The 16,940-nt window shown below is 34.5% G+C and overlaps 1 protein-coding gene across 1 annotated transcript; it reads right to left on the bottom strand.

Moving 5' to 3' along the window:
* Positions 1 to 9,562: 9,562 nt before the first annotated feature.
* Positions 9,563 to 12,025, bottom strand: LOC104215161 (transcription factor bHLH71-like). The gene is made up of 3 exons (XM_009764910.2): positions 11,470 to 12,025; positions 10,227 to 10,631; positions 9,563 to 9,860 (listed from the first exon to the last, which is right to left on the bottom strand). Exons 1-3 carry the CDS (start codon positions 11,899 to 11,901, stop codon positions 9,753 to 9,755), a joined length of 945 nt encoding a protein of 314 aa, XP_009763212.1. The 5' UTR covers positions 11,902 to 12,025; the 3' UTR covers positions 9,563 to 9,752.
* Positions 12,026 to 16,940: the final 4,915 nt, after the last annotated feature.

Raw genomic sequence — 16,940 nt, 5'->3', positions numbered from 1 at the left:
GTCTATAGGTTGTGTGATTGTAGACCACTTAATTAGATGAAGTTTTTTCTTTTGTGGTGTTGTGTCCCAAAGAAAATTGCGTATATTGCATCAGGTGATTAGCAAGGTGTTTTAAAGTTGATTTAATTAGAGTAGTCCTTCCTGCCTTTGATAGAAAAGCTGTTTTCTAACCTGATAATTTGTTTTTGAAATTTTCTATTAAGAATTGGTAATCCCTTTTTGAAGGTTTATTTATAAAAATAGGGAATCCTAAGTACTTTCCAAAACTTTTCCCTTCATTCATATGGAATAATTGTAGAATAGTTTGTCTTATATTGGGCCTGCAGTTCTTTGAAAAATAAATTTTTGATTTCTCAAAATTTATAGTTTGAGGAGATTGATGTGTAAACTGAGTGATAGTATTAACAATTGATTGACATGTATTAGCAGTAATTTGTGATGTAAGAATAATATCATCAGCAAATAATAAATGATATAGTTGAGGTCCTTTTTTTGCAAGTGATATTGGTATCCATCCCTAATAATCAACTGTTATATTTATTTTCCTTGATAACATTCTAGGCATAGAATAAACAGATAAAGTGATAAATGGTCGCCCTGTCTAATGCCTCTTGTGGGTGTGAAATATTCTGTTGGGTTGCCATTAATTAAAATTGGAGTGGAAGTAGTAGTAATGCAAGACATAATTAATTTAGTAATATTTTTAAGGAAATTTAAGGTGACTAATGTATTATAAATGAAAGACCATTCTAACTTGTCGAAAGATTTTTCAAGATCTAGCTTGAGAAGCATGCTTAAATTATTACCCTTTATTTTTTGAAATTTATTAATAATTTCTTGTACAATTAGAGCATTATCAGTCGCTCTTTTATTTTTCTGAAAATTAGATTGTGTAGGATGAATAATATGTTCCAGTATTGGTTTTAATCTGTTGACAATAATTTTTGTAATAATCTTGTAAATAGTATTACAAAGACTAATAGGTCTGTATTGAGATATTGTTAAAGCATTATTATTTTTTGAAATTAGACATATGAAAGTTGTATTAATAGAAGGATCAATTTGGTAATCAAGAAAAACTATATGGCAGAAATATTTAACGGAGTCACTAATGGTATCCCAATATTTTTAGTAAAATAAAGGGTGAAGCCCATCTGATCCAGTTGCTTTCAGAGGTTGAAAAGCTTTTATTGCATTTGTAATTTCATAATCTTGTAAAGGTTTTGTTAGGCAATTCTGATCATCGCTTGTTAGGACATTAAAAGGAAGTAAATAATTTTTTGAATAAGAAGCAGTTTTTTGAGTTGTGAATATATTCTGGTAATACTAAGTAATATTCTCCTGAATTTGATGAGGATTAGTCATCCAATTCCCCCCTTGATCTTGGATAGCAGTTATTCGATTATGTCTTCTACGATTTATAGTTGTTAGGTGGAAAATTTTGGTATTTGCATCACCATCATTTAACCAGTTAATGCGGGACTTTAACTTCCAAAAATTCTCTTCAAGCCTTAGGATTTTATTATATTCCATTGTTAAAGTGTGTTCTAGATTATGCAAGAAGGTGCTAGTTGGATAATGAATAGAAGTTTGAAGACCACCTAAACGAGCAAGTTTTTTTTTTCTTGTAAAATTATTGCCAAAAGTTGTTGTATTCCATTCTTGCACTATGTTATTAAAATGATTTATAGCAGGTAGTAATTATAAGTTATCTGTCCATGCTTGTTTAATAATAGAAGGGAAGGAAGGGTGTGTAGTCCAAATTATTTCAAATCTAAAAAAGAAATTACGAGGTAATGGACTGTATTGTAGTTCTAGTTTAATGGGACAGTGATCTAAGCGGGGACGTGAGAGGTGTGTCACTAGTGCCTCTGGGTATTGATTTAGCCAGTCATAATTGGCTACAATACGATCAATACGTTCAAGTATGTTAAAATTATTATGCCTCCCATTGGTCCATGTATAACGACTTTCTTTATACCCTAAATCAGTTAAATGACAATAATTGAAACAGTTTATTAATTTGTTTGAACGTGAATTATTAATAGGAAGTCCTCCAAATTTATCAGTAGCATGAGTTATTTCATTAAAATCTCCCCCTAGGATCCATGAGTCTTTGTAATTATCATACACACACATTATAATATCCCATAAAGATTGTCTATTTGCCAAATCAGTACTAGCATATATGGCAGTAAATAAGAATTTAAAAGGAAAATGGTGCACCTGAATGTGACAATGGATTTCTTGTGCATTAGTTGCCAATGGTTCGACATTAAGAACATTTGAGAGCCATAGTATGACGATTCCTCCAGACTGTCCTATGGAAGCTACCTCTATTATTCCAGTAAAGTTGAAGTCTTCCTTCAAAATTTGATGACTTTGACAGTGTTTTCAAAAGAACAACCAAAGATGGCCAGTTGTAATCAAGTAGTGCACGAAAGTTTCTTCTAAACTCAGTGGATTGGGCTCCTCCGCAATTCCAAATTATGAAATTCATATGGTTATTGACTGGGTCAAGCATTTGACTGCTCCTTTTGTTCCTCCAATTGTTGTTGTTCTCTCCTGGACAAAGAAGGGATGTGGAAGTAGAAGCATTGCATATTTTCCCACATCTGGGTTTGTTGTGGGACTTAGTCGAAATGATGTTGTTATTAGATTTGGAGGACACCTTACGTATATTTTTCTTTCATATTCCTCCTTCTGGAAAAATACCTTGATTCCATCGAGATATGCATGAACTGGACGTGTTTCCCTATTGTAGACGACTGCTGCTTCGAGTTCTGCCTGAAAATTCATGTCTTGTTCGGGTGGATTGGGATGGTGGGGTGGTGGCTAGGATGGTGATGGAGTGGTAGTTAGAGGTGTTATTGGTTCCAATATTGGGATATGTGGTTGTGGAACCATGTATGGTTGAATCCAAGGTGTGGCAGGAGTTGGAGTGGGGTAGAATGGCATTTGAATAAGATGTGGGTGAAGGTGAGTGGGATCCCAATATGGTGTTGGGAGATTGAGAGGGTGATATGGTGCAAGATAATGTGCTTGCATTATCGACCAATGGTATCTTCCAAATATATCTGTCCCTAATTGCATTCCCTCCGCTACTATTTGGGCAAGATTCCTCGGATTGTTGATTAGAATTGTCACCTATTGGTGGTTGACCTCCATTATGAAGGTTAGTGCATGGTTTTGAAGTCCTATCTTGAGCCAAGATACCGGAGTTGGTGATGCATGTGGTGTCTGGGCAGTGGATGATTGTGTTTGGCTCCATGATCATATCTGAGGGATGAAGAGAGTAGGGGGTTTGATGGTATTGTAGCCGGTGGATGTTCTGCCTGTTTGGGTTGTTGTGTGGTCTTCTTAAGTGATTGAGATTGTGTGAAAACATCTTGGAACTTAGAGAAGAAGTTGAAGGATTGATTGAGTGAATTTGTTCCGGATTTGAACAATTAACTAGAGAATAAACAGTCTTAGTGGTTGATATGGGCGACTTGATTGATGAAGTTGGAGATTGTGTTTTTGACAAAGTTGTAGAAATGGTAGTGGAAACATCATAATGAGCTATTTGCATGGGAGCTATGGTAGGGTTTGTGGAGGTCGATGGTGTACTGGTAAGTAGGGTTGAAGAAGTTTTATTTTTATTGGATGGATTTTGTAGTAGGTTATCTTCGGTTGTTGAATAAGTTGTATTTGAGGAGTGTAGTATGTCTTGCATGTGGGAATGGGTAACGTGTCCCTTTGCATGTGTTGTGATAGGTGTTGGAGGTTGATATTTTTCTAATTGGGCCGATTGAGTTATTGGTGGTAGTGATAATTGAGTGAGAATTATAGGGTTTGAAATGGGGATTGACGGTGGATTATTTAGGGAATTATCATTAGTGGAGTCATTTGAACAAAGCTTAGCAAATTTATTATTATTAAGAGAAGGTGTTGAAGGTATAGATTGATTTATATTATTATTAACAGGAGTGCTAATATGATTAATAGATAAATTAGTAAAAGGAAGAGTGTTAGGAGTAGTTATCATGTCTAAGCCATCAACATGCATACCTGATTGTCTTGTAGGATTTGCCAACGAATCTGGCATTTGTTGGAGTTGATTTCCTTTGTAGTAGTTCATTTTCCTGATTGTCTTTTTGGAAAATTGTACAGTCTTCCATTCGTCAATAGTAGGTAATTTGGTTGTAGTGGTATTAGGGTTAGTGTTGGTAGCTTGGTTCAGTGTAGAGGTATCAGGATTATTTTCTTTAATTTGATAGGTATAAACTCTTTGATTATGCCCCATCCGACCACAGTTAGTACATAGCAAATTTAATCCTTCATACAAGATAATTTGCTTATGATTTCCAATATAAATATGAGTCCGTAATGGTTAATCCAAAGGTACTTCAATACATAACCTTGCATATCTTCCTCTTGTTGTTGAAGAGGTACAAGTATCAACAGTTAATAATTTCTCAATTTTGTTTCCCAGTTTTTGTAGTATCTGGAAATCATAAAATTCAGTTGGTAATTCAGATAAACGCAACCAAATAACAGAGTAATTTATTTTTGTTTCAGAAGCCATGAATTTTTGTTCCCATTTATGAACGAAAAGAAAATGATTTAATATAAACCAAGGTCCATCCTGTAAAGCATGAACCTTATTTTCCTCTTTCTGAAATTTAAGAAGGAAAAAATCTGATCTCAAATCTATAATTGTAGATTTTTGGTTGGTTTCCATAAGGCATATATTTTTTGCCTAAGTAGTTGATGTCCAATCTTTCCGATCATACAACTTTATAATAATTGCATGTTGCCATGGTTTGTAAATTCTGGCTTTTTCTTCAAGAGATAGGGGAATAAAAATGATTGGGCCAGTGGGTGCTTCCATTTTATCATTAAACACCAAAGGAAGGTGTAGCGGATCATTTAGGGTAGTCGTTGAAGGTGTAATATTATTGGATAGTAGGCTAGTAAGGTATGTTTTATTGACAAATTGAGATGGAGTTACTAAATTATCAGTTGTGTCAATATTCATATTGTTATCTGAGATGATGGAGTAGGTATTTTGTGATGTTTTGGATGATGTTGAAACTGAATTCAGTGGAATACCAAGTGATTTGAGTGGTATGGAAGATAAAGATTCATATGGTGGAGAGTTCATATTAGAGTAGCACTAAAAGTGCTCGGTACTTTCACTCGATACCAAAAGGCTTTTAGAGAAACAACAAGCTGCTCACTCAAGTTTGAGTTCAATCATGTAAAAGGTTGGATGAACAGGTAAAAGGAAATGAAAGTGAGATCAACCTAACTTGCTTTGCTGTAACATTCTTTCTCTTTCTTTTTTGAGAGGAAAATATTATTTTCTCTTGAAAGTATCTATCTAGTAAAGGTTGAAATTTACAGCATCAAATAGTATTACAGTAGTCATGGAAATTAGAAACTAGTTAGGCCAGACGCTTCTTTTTCTTTTTCTTTTTCTTTTTTAGCCCTTTTTGGCGGAAAGAAAGCTAAAACAAGCTGGATTCATCATCGAGCAGTTTACCTAATATTCACTGATACTGCAAGTTATTTTTCGTATAATTGGTGCAATTTAAGATTTAGTTGAAGGTTACTTGTCTCATTTTGTAAGTTACTAATTCCATATTTTCATTGTTTATATGGATAGTTACGTTCAATAATTTTAAGATAATTTCATAGTGCAAAATATTTTACTGTACTCTTTAATGTTATATAACTTCAATCCATAGACCTAATACTGGATTCATTGAACGAATAAGTGTGTAAGGAGGAAACGAAGAGAGTCCATAGACGTCGACGATTTTGTTTTGACTTTGGCATCCACCAAAAAAAAAAAAGACCTTTCTATTTAACCTTTCTATCTTTGGAATTTTAAGTCCATGACTATGGAATGACATGAACCATATATTAGTAATGAAATAAAATGCAAACAAAATCATTTTAGTTACTAACAAAGTTACAGTTTTGGACATACATAAGACACTCATATCTTGAATTGTGTGAAAAAACAAAGACTGGCTTTGTTTCTATACGGAAAGGAAAAACACTGAAATGCTAAGAGTTTAAAAGATGAGCATGCACTTGCATGTGTAGCCACATGTTTTAGCCCCAACATCATCCATTCTCAGCTGATAAAACTTTTGTACATCTCAGAATCTGATTGCTTTCTTGGATTTTTGGGATTTAGATGATTACTATGTTCTTGAATTGTGTACATTATATTAAAAAAATAATGTATATTATTGTGTTTTTGATTAGAGTCCTTCTTCTTCTTTAAAAGTCTCCATCAAACGGTAGCACTAGAAGACACGAGTTTTAATGAGAGTTGCAGAGTGATCCCCACACAAAAGAGAAACAAATCTGAAGGCTAGGAATGAACTTATATGGTAATTTGAATGCATCGAACCCACAAAAACTCTGCACCTTTTAATTTGCTTCTTTTCTTGAAAAAATAAGAAAGCAAAAGCTACTCTAATATACATATCTATTATCTTAAAATGTTCATTTTTTCTACATATGTCGATAATTTCAGCAACCCATATGCGAATACTGGTTATTCTCGACCTTCATCTTCTCTAACTTACTTTACAGAGGTGAACAGGAAAAGCATCCAGAATGCTTAAATGAATTTTGTCCTGCTTAATTGTAAACATGGACCACATATATATATCCTTCTTTAGAACTAGTACATTGAGTTTGTATGTGCGGTATATATTACCTTGTCATTGTCCTTTAACATGTTTTACTTTTATACAGTTTATTATGCAACACTAAAAATTTTATATTATCATATACTTAAAAGATAATTACATATACTGTTTACTAAAGTTGAAATTAGTAATTTGATAAGTAAATAAGCAAGTAATTAACCTACACTAACACGTTAAAATACGTCACTAGTGTAAAAAAATTCTTTATGTTGTTGGTGTTTATAAGTTCAATTCTAAAAGATCGTCTTTTCCATAAGTCAATCGCAAATTATAAAGGAAAAAGGATAGCACTTAAGGAATTTTTTTTTTAATTAGGTAGTGCTTCAACTTTGTTTGCTTATTATTAGCTCCCTCCATATTTGCTAATTATCAAAATGTCAACCAAACTAAGAGCTGGGGGGGGGGGGGGGAGGTGTACACGGTTATTAAAGGGCTAAATGGCTAATAAAGCAAACACTAGCTAATATTGAATATCGTTGTGGTAGCCATGTAACTTGACTCTTCGTAAGGTGATCGAATATTCATACTTTGACTTCCATTTTATACACTGGATACTCCGATCCGTAAAATATCTTATTACAAAATTACAAAAAAGAGAGAATTATTATAGATCTTTTTGTGCACAAATATTTTGCATGTGGAGTAACGTACTCTATCAAGCTTTGGTTAAGATTCAGTGGTGTAAACTGAGAGAGGTTCGGAACAAAAGAATGAAAAAGTACGTCATTATATGACAAACTTAGACTTGCCCTAAATTGAAGGGAATCGACGGTATACATGAGAAAGTTGGACATGTAGTCTTAATCATGAATGACAAGAGTGATATGATAAAAGGATCTTCTCTGGTTTAGCAATTGGTTAACTGTATCCCAACTATTAAGTAACCATTATTTAGCTAGGACTAATTTAATTTTAAGATCTTTAATTAAGCTTTTCTTTTTCTTGATTCCTTTGGAACGAACTAAAAGTCCGAAAGGAGACCCTAGAATTTAATTTGTTTACATGTTACACGTTGAGTTAGACAATTATGGGTAAGAAATGTTCGCTTGAAATTTCCCTAGCAGTTTTTTATCTGCTTAAAGGTTAGATATTAGAGCGTACGTCAATATAATGTCAAGATCAGCTTGGATATGATTGAGTGTTTCCTCTCTTAACATTAGATATGATTCATGAGCAGAACAATATTTTACCATTTTAATTGATTCTGTTGAATATTTGATTTTGTCTTCTCACCAAGGTCTAGCATTCGTTAAGCCAATATGGCGTAGCTAAAATACAACTTGCAATGGAGATGCAGATTACCTTTCAATTTAAGAAATAATCTTTTTCTTGTGTGTGTGCGCGCGTCTGTGACCATTTCATTATTCTTGTGGTAAATGGTGTAAGTTATATTTTTGAATTTCATAAATTCGTAGCTAAAATTTTCCACGACAAAAAAGTGGCCGTACTTTTTCAATTTTCACGGTGGAATGAAAATAAAATACTTACTAGTATTTTACTACCATTCTATATCTTTCATGAAAAACATAGGCGCTTTCAGCAACATTCTCTACTTCAGGCAAATACTTCCATTTGTGGCTATGGAATTCTTGAATACGCAGCAAAATATAGGGTGTGTTTGGTACGTATTTTCCATGGAAAATGTTTTCCTAGAAAATGTTTTCATGGAAGATGAGTAGTTTTTATAATTTATTTTCTTTTGTTTGGATGGTGAGTGAAAAATTATTATTTTCGGAAAATATTTTCTAGTATTTGGTTAGAGAGCAAAAAAAAAAAATTATGCTACTCTCCTCACACCCCTTCCCCCAAGTCCCCATGTTTCCTTGAAATAAAAGAAAATACTTTTTCTACATCATGAAAAGAAAATATTCATTTTGTTGAAATAAAAAAAAAATTACATCATGAAAATAAAAAAATATTTGTTGAAATGAAAGAAAATACTTTTTCTATGAAAAGAAAGTACTTTTTTGTTGAAATTAATAAAAAAAACTTTTTTGTATCATGTAAAACAAAATACTCATTTGTTGAAATGCAAATAAAAAAAAAACTATTTATAACATGAAAAGAAATACTATTAATAATATTTTTATTTAGGGTGGGGTAGCGGGGTTGGGGTTGGTGGGTGTGGGGTGTAGGGATGGGTTGGCGGGAATGGGGAATAGGGTGGGGAAGGTTGAAAAGGAGTTTTGAAAATATTTTCCATTCTTTTGATAGGGAAAATATTTTCCTCGAATAGGAGGAAAATAAGTTCATTAGGAAAATATTTTCCAAAACATTTAAGTCAACCAAACATGAGAAATTGGAAAATATTTTCCTTTCATACCAAACACACCCATAAATACTATTGCCATGAGCTGAAATTTGGTTATAATGGTTATTATTAATTCTCATCTTATGAGCTAGCTTATGGAGTAGAGTTAGGCTCAATATTTATTTTTTTATTATGATATCAAAGCCAAACTCATTCCAATTCTTAGTTCACCCAATGTTAAAGCCTTATATTATGTTGTCCACACTTCAATTGGTAGGTCCGATATAACCTAGTTTTTGGGATTTAGTTAGACCAAAAGTCAATTTCTTATCGGTTGAACATAAAAGTAGTTACAAATTTGAAACATGCAAAGTTTGTAGCTTGTAACTTTTAGCTGCGCCACTTGTTGCTACAACATTTTACAGGAAAAGTCATAGTGGTTAAAGTGTTCAGCCACAAAAATTTCGTATTTAGTTAAAATATGCTTCATATCTATATGTTGTTGTATTCGTATAATTTAATATGTTATAATACGTTACCTGTTTGATTTTTTAGATTATTAACTCTATTTATCATGAGCAGTTTGATGAACAGGTGATAAAGCCCTAATAATTGTACTCGCATTAGCCACATTATAAACAACATCACAGCTCATTTTGTACGTACAAGGACAAAGAGAGAACTACTAGTACTCCATATGTAGCATTGATCAACGAGCTCTTTTTTTTTCTTTGTCCAGTGGATTCAAACTAGAAAAAACATCATAAAGATAAAAGGGGGTCTGTCCCCTAGGCTTGGCAAGAAAGGGTAACTGCTTCCTCCTCAATTATTCTTAGCATGTGGTGGACTGCACCTGCTATGTCATCTGCTGAGTTTAGTTGGCAACCTTCTTCCACCTGCCATTTTTTTTTAAAAATAATAATACGAGGGTTCCTTTCAATTTCATAGAAAATATTCAGTTTTTGAAATATTTCCTAATCACAAGTACTAAAAGACAACTATGACTTTACTAGGAAACGCCATACAAGAATTGCAAAGAAACACCCTTTCTGACCCATCATTACCTTCTGAAATTAGTATACCTTTTTAAATTCCCAAAATACCCTAGAAAAAATAAGTTGATATCTATGGCACATATTTTCATGCGTAAAGTATACCTGTGCTATTGTGTAAAGTAGATTCTTGCAAGCTGTGGTTCAGAAAAGAGAAAAAAAGAAAAGGAAATGTTAAATGAACAGAGGAAATGACTGTTTTTAACGTACCTTAGCACTGATAGAATAGAGAACCAATGGATCTAAGGTGGTGACATTGAGGTGTAGTACACTAAGGTACAATGACTGAAAGGCAGCTACCAATTTGGAGAGCTGTCGAAATCTTCTTCTTGAGAGGATTCTAACGTTTGCATGAGTTTCAATGAGAGTCACTTCTATGTCTGCAATTGCTGCCTTGCTCTTTGATGTGTATATGTTTGGTAACTGAGAACATGTGTACTGTGGATATGAGAAAAATTGAGCAAATGGTGTCGGAAAATACTTTTCGCTTGGTACCTCACCATCTCCACCACCTTGTTGTAATAGCAGAAATTTTTGAGCTTCTAGAGATTGTAGAATGTGCTCCAATTCTTTTACAAATTCAATTGCGCCACCAACTATTGAGGCCTGATCACCCTGAACCACATAATATTTGTTACGTCTCAATTCTAAATAAATTGAAGTCAAATATATAAATCTAGCTATATGTGCTTCTTTGAAGTTCGTCTAGAATGATTTTCTTATAAAAACAAATTAGGAAGAGAAAATTGAGATGATGATGTGAAGATTAAAATAAGACATGCACATATTTTGACTTTTTGAAAACTAATATCTATAAGATATTCTTATAATGAGGATATATCTTAATCCAAGGTGATGTGTATGTTACTGCATTAATAAATTCACAAAAATGATTGGATTTCAAGTTGTTTAATGTAGGGACTTTAGAAAATTGAATGCAAAGCGTTATATTCCGTTATCCAATTATTTTCAACCTCTTTTTCATCGAATCCTCGACATAGCTTTTTCCTGTTTGTACCTAAAAGGAAAAAAGAAATAAACAATAAAAGAAAAACATAAAGCCCACACCAACCCACAAAAACAACAACAAAAAAGAAGAAAGAATGAAAAAGCTTTTGATGTAGTACTGATTTTTTGTAATAGAGGGACCAAGGCTAAAAGTTTCATTTGCATATATAGGGCTCATAATTCGAGGATGAATGAAGAGAATAGGGCTATGTTAGTGCAGTCATTTCAAACGAAGCAAAAACTTTATACTGCTAATTAGCAGAATAGAAAACAGTGTACAAACAGATTCAAAAAGCTTTTACCATCATGCAAAATAAAGTACTCCGTAGTAAAAATGTTGTCAAAAGTCATAGTAATTCTTAAATAAATTAAAAATTAAAAATTCTCAGTATGATATTGAGAAATACTAGTGAATAAGAAAGAAAAAAAGAGTTATATTACATACCCTTTGAACATAAGATTCAGGCATGAGTGAACGTAAAACAGCAAGATGTTCATTCATCTGTTTCCTCCGATTTCTCTCAACAGCAATGTGAGTCATTCTCTGATTCTCAGCTTCCTCTTTATTCTTACAAACTTTAGGTCTCCTCCTCCTCTTTTTCCGGCCGCCGCCTTGCGCCACCGCCAAATTCTTCTCCCTACGGGTGGTGGTGGTAGTAGTTTCGGGCACGGAGGCAGTGGAATACTGTTGCTCATGACCACAAAAATGTTGAGGTAATGTTAATAAGCCATTTTCATGGTCCAAAAGTAAGGTACCAGAAGCAGCATTTTCAGAACTTGAGGGGTCAAGATTGTTGCTGGTAAAAGGGGTGGCAGAGATTGTATCGTAGATGATGAAGTTAAGAAGTTCATTGGAAGAAAGTGCTTCTAAAGCCATTCTTCTTTTCAAAATTTTGTTGTGATTTTATCTCTTGTGTTTGCTTTGTAAAAGGGTTTTAATTTGTATGTCTTTTTGAGTACCCCGATGAACCCCCTTGACTTGTTTCTTGTAATCTATTTGTATGAAGTAAAAGACTTCAATTATTTTATAGTGATACACCCATTGGTCTTGAACTAGCATGTGTAAGAGAGTGACAGATTTTAGCTGATTCTTTTTTCTTTCTTTCTTTTTTCCGTTCACTTAGCTTTTTCAGGCAGAAAAACTCATTTTGTTATATATGCCGCCCTCACATGCATTATATCCTTCATTTTTTCTAATACTTCTTTAAGTACTCTTAAAATTAAGGAAACTATCTTTGGCAATTTAATTGGAGAAATTATACACATTCAAGATACATGATTAAACGAAACACATAAAGCAAACATGCATCTTTGGATAAAATTACACAAGGTTTATATTGTTTCCTTGTTAAAGATGTGAAGATTCTCTTCCCCCCTCAATCTTACCAATGTTCATAGTATATATTATGAAAAGCGCTTTCCAAAATTATTATCTCACTTAAATATTTCTTCTCAAACAAAATTTCCAATATGTCAAAAGCTAAATATTTCATGCAAAATTCAAGTTCAAGCACCATTTCAATTTCTTAATATTACTTTTTTGTCTTCAATTTTAAATCCTAATAGTAATGATAAATCTTACCGACTCCCATTTACTAACAGAATCTCGTTTATAAGAATTTTATTTAACCCAAGTAGACCAGATCTTTCGTTTTCTCCATCTTTTCTTATTAATAATTATTGCCTCTCTCTCACTCACAAAAACACACAGAATACATACATACATATAGAAGTCATATAATTTTTTCATAGAAAATGTCAAAACATAGTGCCAGAGTGTCTGCAAAGGAAGGGGGTCCAAGGTTGAGGGGACCCAGGATCTAGATTGAGATCGATAAGCATAAAAACAACACCACAAGCTGTGCAAAAGCTACCCTTTCACGTTCTTACTTTATTTTTTAGCTTTTCTTTTCTTTTTTTTCCTTCGAGAATTGGAATGACTGGCTCCCTTTCACTGCTATCTCTAGCTCTCTCCTCTGCTTTCTACCCACTAATCCAATTCCCCAGATGATACGCGTATATCTCCCTCTCCGAGCTCTGTTTTTTTTTTTGTGGCTTTCAAGTCTTTAATTAATTTAAAAATATTTATACGTGCCTACCTCCTAATACATGAAGAGCAAATGTATATAATATAAATAGATGGGTAGAAAATACTGATTCCCATTTATTAAACATCTCCTCTCATGCTTTAATTTCGATGGGAAATGTCATTTTTCCATTTAACCTATACGTGAAATGCTCAGAGTTTTATCCCTTTTTTTTTTATAATGGTTTTATCTATGGCATAAGGTTAGGGTTAGTCTAAAACTGGAGGGGTTTTTTTTGGGGGTGGGGGTGGGGAGAGGCGCAAAAGGAGTCTCTAGTGTTATTTAGGTTCTGAAACGAACTTCATAGAAATAGTAGGGTTAAGCTTAAAAGTTAGCAGAAATTACAATTAGTTTTCTTAGGGTAGTTTGGTACAATGGATAAGCAAAAATAACTCTAGATAAAAAATTAGTATCGTCTTATTCCCTGTTTGATTACTAATCTTGGAATGTTATCCCAAGATTAAAAATAGTACTAGGATAAACTTATATCTGTTAGATGGTGGAATAATAATCTCAGAATAAGTAATTATCCCAGCATAAAACAGTAAATTTGACAATTTCAAGATTAATACAACATATCAAACAGTCAATAAAAATAATATCAGTATAACTAATCCTAATATAACTAATCTCAGCATAACTTGTCTTCAAACCAAACGACCCCTCCATGGTTGTTTGACCAAAAAGAGCTAAGCTTTTTGTTAAACTAATTAATAAGAAAAATAGAGGATAAATCTTAGCCAATGATAATTAATTCTAGATCAAAGCGCATTGAATAGGAGAATAAAATATAATCAAGCTCATGAACTTTGAGGCTTATAAAAGATATCGAATATAAATGACATGCTTACATTCTTGGTGTATTGTTCAGTAATGTAAGAATAAAGAACGAAAAGAAGGAATGTCATTAACAGCTGTGGGATCTATCTTTGTTGTTCAAGAAAGATATTACAAAGTGTATACGGTGAAATCGGACGGTCCAATTCCTCGCCATCGAAGCACCTTAGAGGATCATCTCGGAGGCTCGAGGCTACAAGGCTACGGTCGAGTTTCCTCTCTCGAGGTTCGTCGACGCTCAACATGGGGACAATGTTAACCACGGCTGTGATAGAAATAGGGAGTTCCCAAAGCACACGGCTAGGGCTGACAAAGTCTACTAGGCTACTCTAAATCCGAATCGGGGCGCCATCTAGCTGTCCCATTTCCATATCTTTGTAATTAATGCATTTTGTACTATGTTGGGATTCCCCTCATATATAAAGGGGATCCTTATCATTTTAGAAAGCCCTATTGCTTCAGTTGCTCCACACGAAATATACAAGAACATTCTCTCTGCTCTCTAACATATTCTCTTGATATTATTGCTTTCATTTATTATCTTCATTATTGTTCATCATTTATTATTTATCATTGGCCGTAAAGAGCCTTCGTTGATTTTATTATAACTGTTAGTCATACTCCGACCACCTTCAATAGCTCACAGTTGAGCCCCAGAATCGACCTTGAGACCCCCGAATCGACAAGCTCGAGGCCCCGATTGTTAACCTATCGGTTTAGTTATCACCTCACTCCTTACTCTTATCTCGTTTCTAAACCTCACACATAGCATCAAGTGTTTAACAACTAGCATAAAAATAGATCACGTATTTTTAGAGTCCCATAATCAAATTTAATTGATATTACCATTTTTGTGGTAAACAGTTTGGCGCCTGATAACTAAGGATTATGATGCATTTTACACTCCTTCTTACTTGAGTTTTGATTAGAAATATGTACAAAATAGTCCCAAAGGCTTACATGTTGTAATTGATTGCAGGGTTTGGTCAACAAGGTGACAATTCGTCAAAACCATCTCAAAAGGGAGTGAAACATGCACAAGTACCAAGAACAAGTCCAACCACAGTATAACAAGGCCAATGCAGTCGCACTTTATTTTGTGCGGTCCGCAAAGAGGAAGTTCAGAGAGGTGCTATTTTGGAGACTCAAGCATTGTGGCCGCAAAGCAATTGTGCGGACCGTAATGGACTCAATGCAGCCGCACTCGATATTGTGCGGTCCGCAAAAGCTGGAGTTTAGAGCGTTGCAAATTTGGGGAATATTGCCAATGCGGTCCGCGGTCCTTTTTGTGCGGACCGCAATAGAAGCCATCGCCGCCACAGTGCATTTTGTGTGGCCCGCGGTGGCCAAGTTTAGAGAACAGAAGCTTTATGCCAAGAGACTCAGTGCGGTCGCACTCAATTTTGTGCGGACTGCACTACCCCCGCAGGGGTATTTTTTGTCCAAAAAATTTGGCCTAGTATAAATAGCTTCTTTTCCCATTTTTAGGTCATCAGTGGTAGTTTTAAGCAGAGCTGCGCTCGTGAACAGTGTTCCTTTACTATTTTGAGTAATTTTACAATAGTTTTATCATTGAATCTTCAAGTTTTAGCTAGTAATTAAATATTATGGGGTTTTCTTCATCTATTTCTTTATTTTCTTCTATTATCATGAGTAGCTAGACCCATTAGCTAGGGTTGTGGCTCAACTCTAGTGTGAGTATTTGATGGGTCTTGTTTTTTAAAGCTTGAATGTCTATGGGACTAATTTATGGTTTCATTGTTGAATTAGTAGTTGCAAATACTAATTTGTGCCTATTTGACTTGGGCTCTTCTTGAGAAAGAGTGCTTAAGTCTAGAAAAATTAGTCCAACAAGGAATTGGGGCGTATTCAAGAGATTGATAGCTCCAATTAAAGGGTTAAACCTAGAGATAGTAATACCCGACTTGAACCTCAATTGCTTGCACAAATTATCATACCCAATTGGTCTTGAGAAATTCAATTAGGGCAAAATCACTCAAATTATCGAGAGGTATAAAGTGAGTAGTATCGTACAATGGTTATATTGTAATCCCCAATATGACAACCTAGCCTTAGACTCGAGAACCCGTGAAGTGTCCACCTAGGAGAAAGTCACTTAAGAACCCATCAAGTGTCCGCCTAGAAAGTCTCCTAGGAAAGTCACTTCCCTAGGAGAAAGTCACTTCCCCACAGGTATCCACGAAACCCTTAAGATGTTTGTAAGCATTTTGATGGGGAGCACCTGTGAAATACCCTCACTGCTCCAACAAAGCCAGTATCACATTTGTAATTTGAAAATTGCCCCTCCGGATCCAGGGTGGGACAATTGCACTAGCATATCCTTGGTTGGGAAGCACTCGAGGAGCCACTCTTGGAGGTGGCGGGGGAGGGTCTGGAACATTATCATTGGCCTAGCGGCCTCTCCTTTGAGCTTGAGGCACAATAGGAACCTCATCATCAATATTGTCATCTACCTCCTCCCCCGGTGGAAGATATCCAATAGGTGCGTTGTTTGCTGCCATTTTGTACCTGAATTTACGACACTCACAAATTAGTAACATAGAAGGAAAGAAAAATAATACACAAAACTATTTAGATAGATAGCCAAAGTCGTTAGCTCCCCGGCAACGGTGCCAAAAAGTGATCGGGTCCAACCCTACACCACTACAAAGTGGCAAGAGCGGTCGATGTAGCTTTTACCCGAGATGGTCGGGATTGAATCCACAGGGAGCTAGATTGTTTGGGATTTGAATTCCTATCTAAACTAGCAGTGTGTAATGCTTTTAATTATACTTCCAATCATAATTGTTCGTTTGTTACTTCTAATTTTATGCTAATGAGATGCTAAATTAAACTAAGAGTAAATACTTGTAAGGTTTTCTAAATGGATAACGAGGCACTAGGGAAGTGATTTTCTCCTAGGTGAATATTTGACGGGTTCTAAAGCCTAAGGAAAAGTTGTTATGTTGGGGATTGCGATATAGCCTATGAA

This window comes from Nicotiana sylvestris, chromosome 8 (assembly GCF_000393655.2).
Source record: "Nicotiana sylvestris chromosome 8, ASM39365v2, whole genome shotgun sequence".
Classification (NCBI taxonomy): Eukaryota; Viridiplantae; Streptophyta; class Magnoliopsida; order Solanales; family Solanaceae; genus Nicotiana; species Nicotiana sylvestris.
The sequence above is the reverse complement of the archived record's forward strand: the minus strand, read 5'-3'. Positions and strand labels throughout refer to the sequence as shown.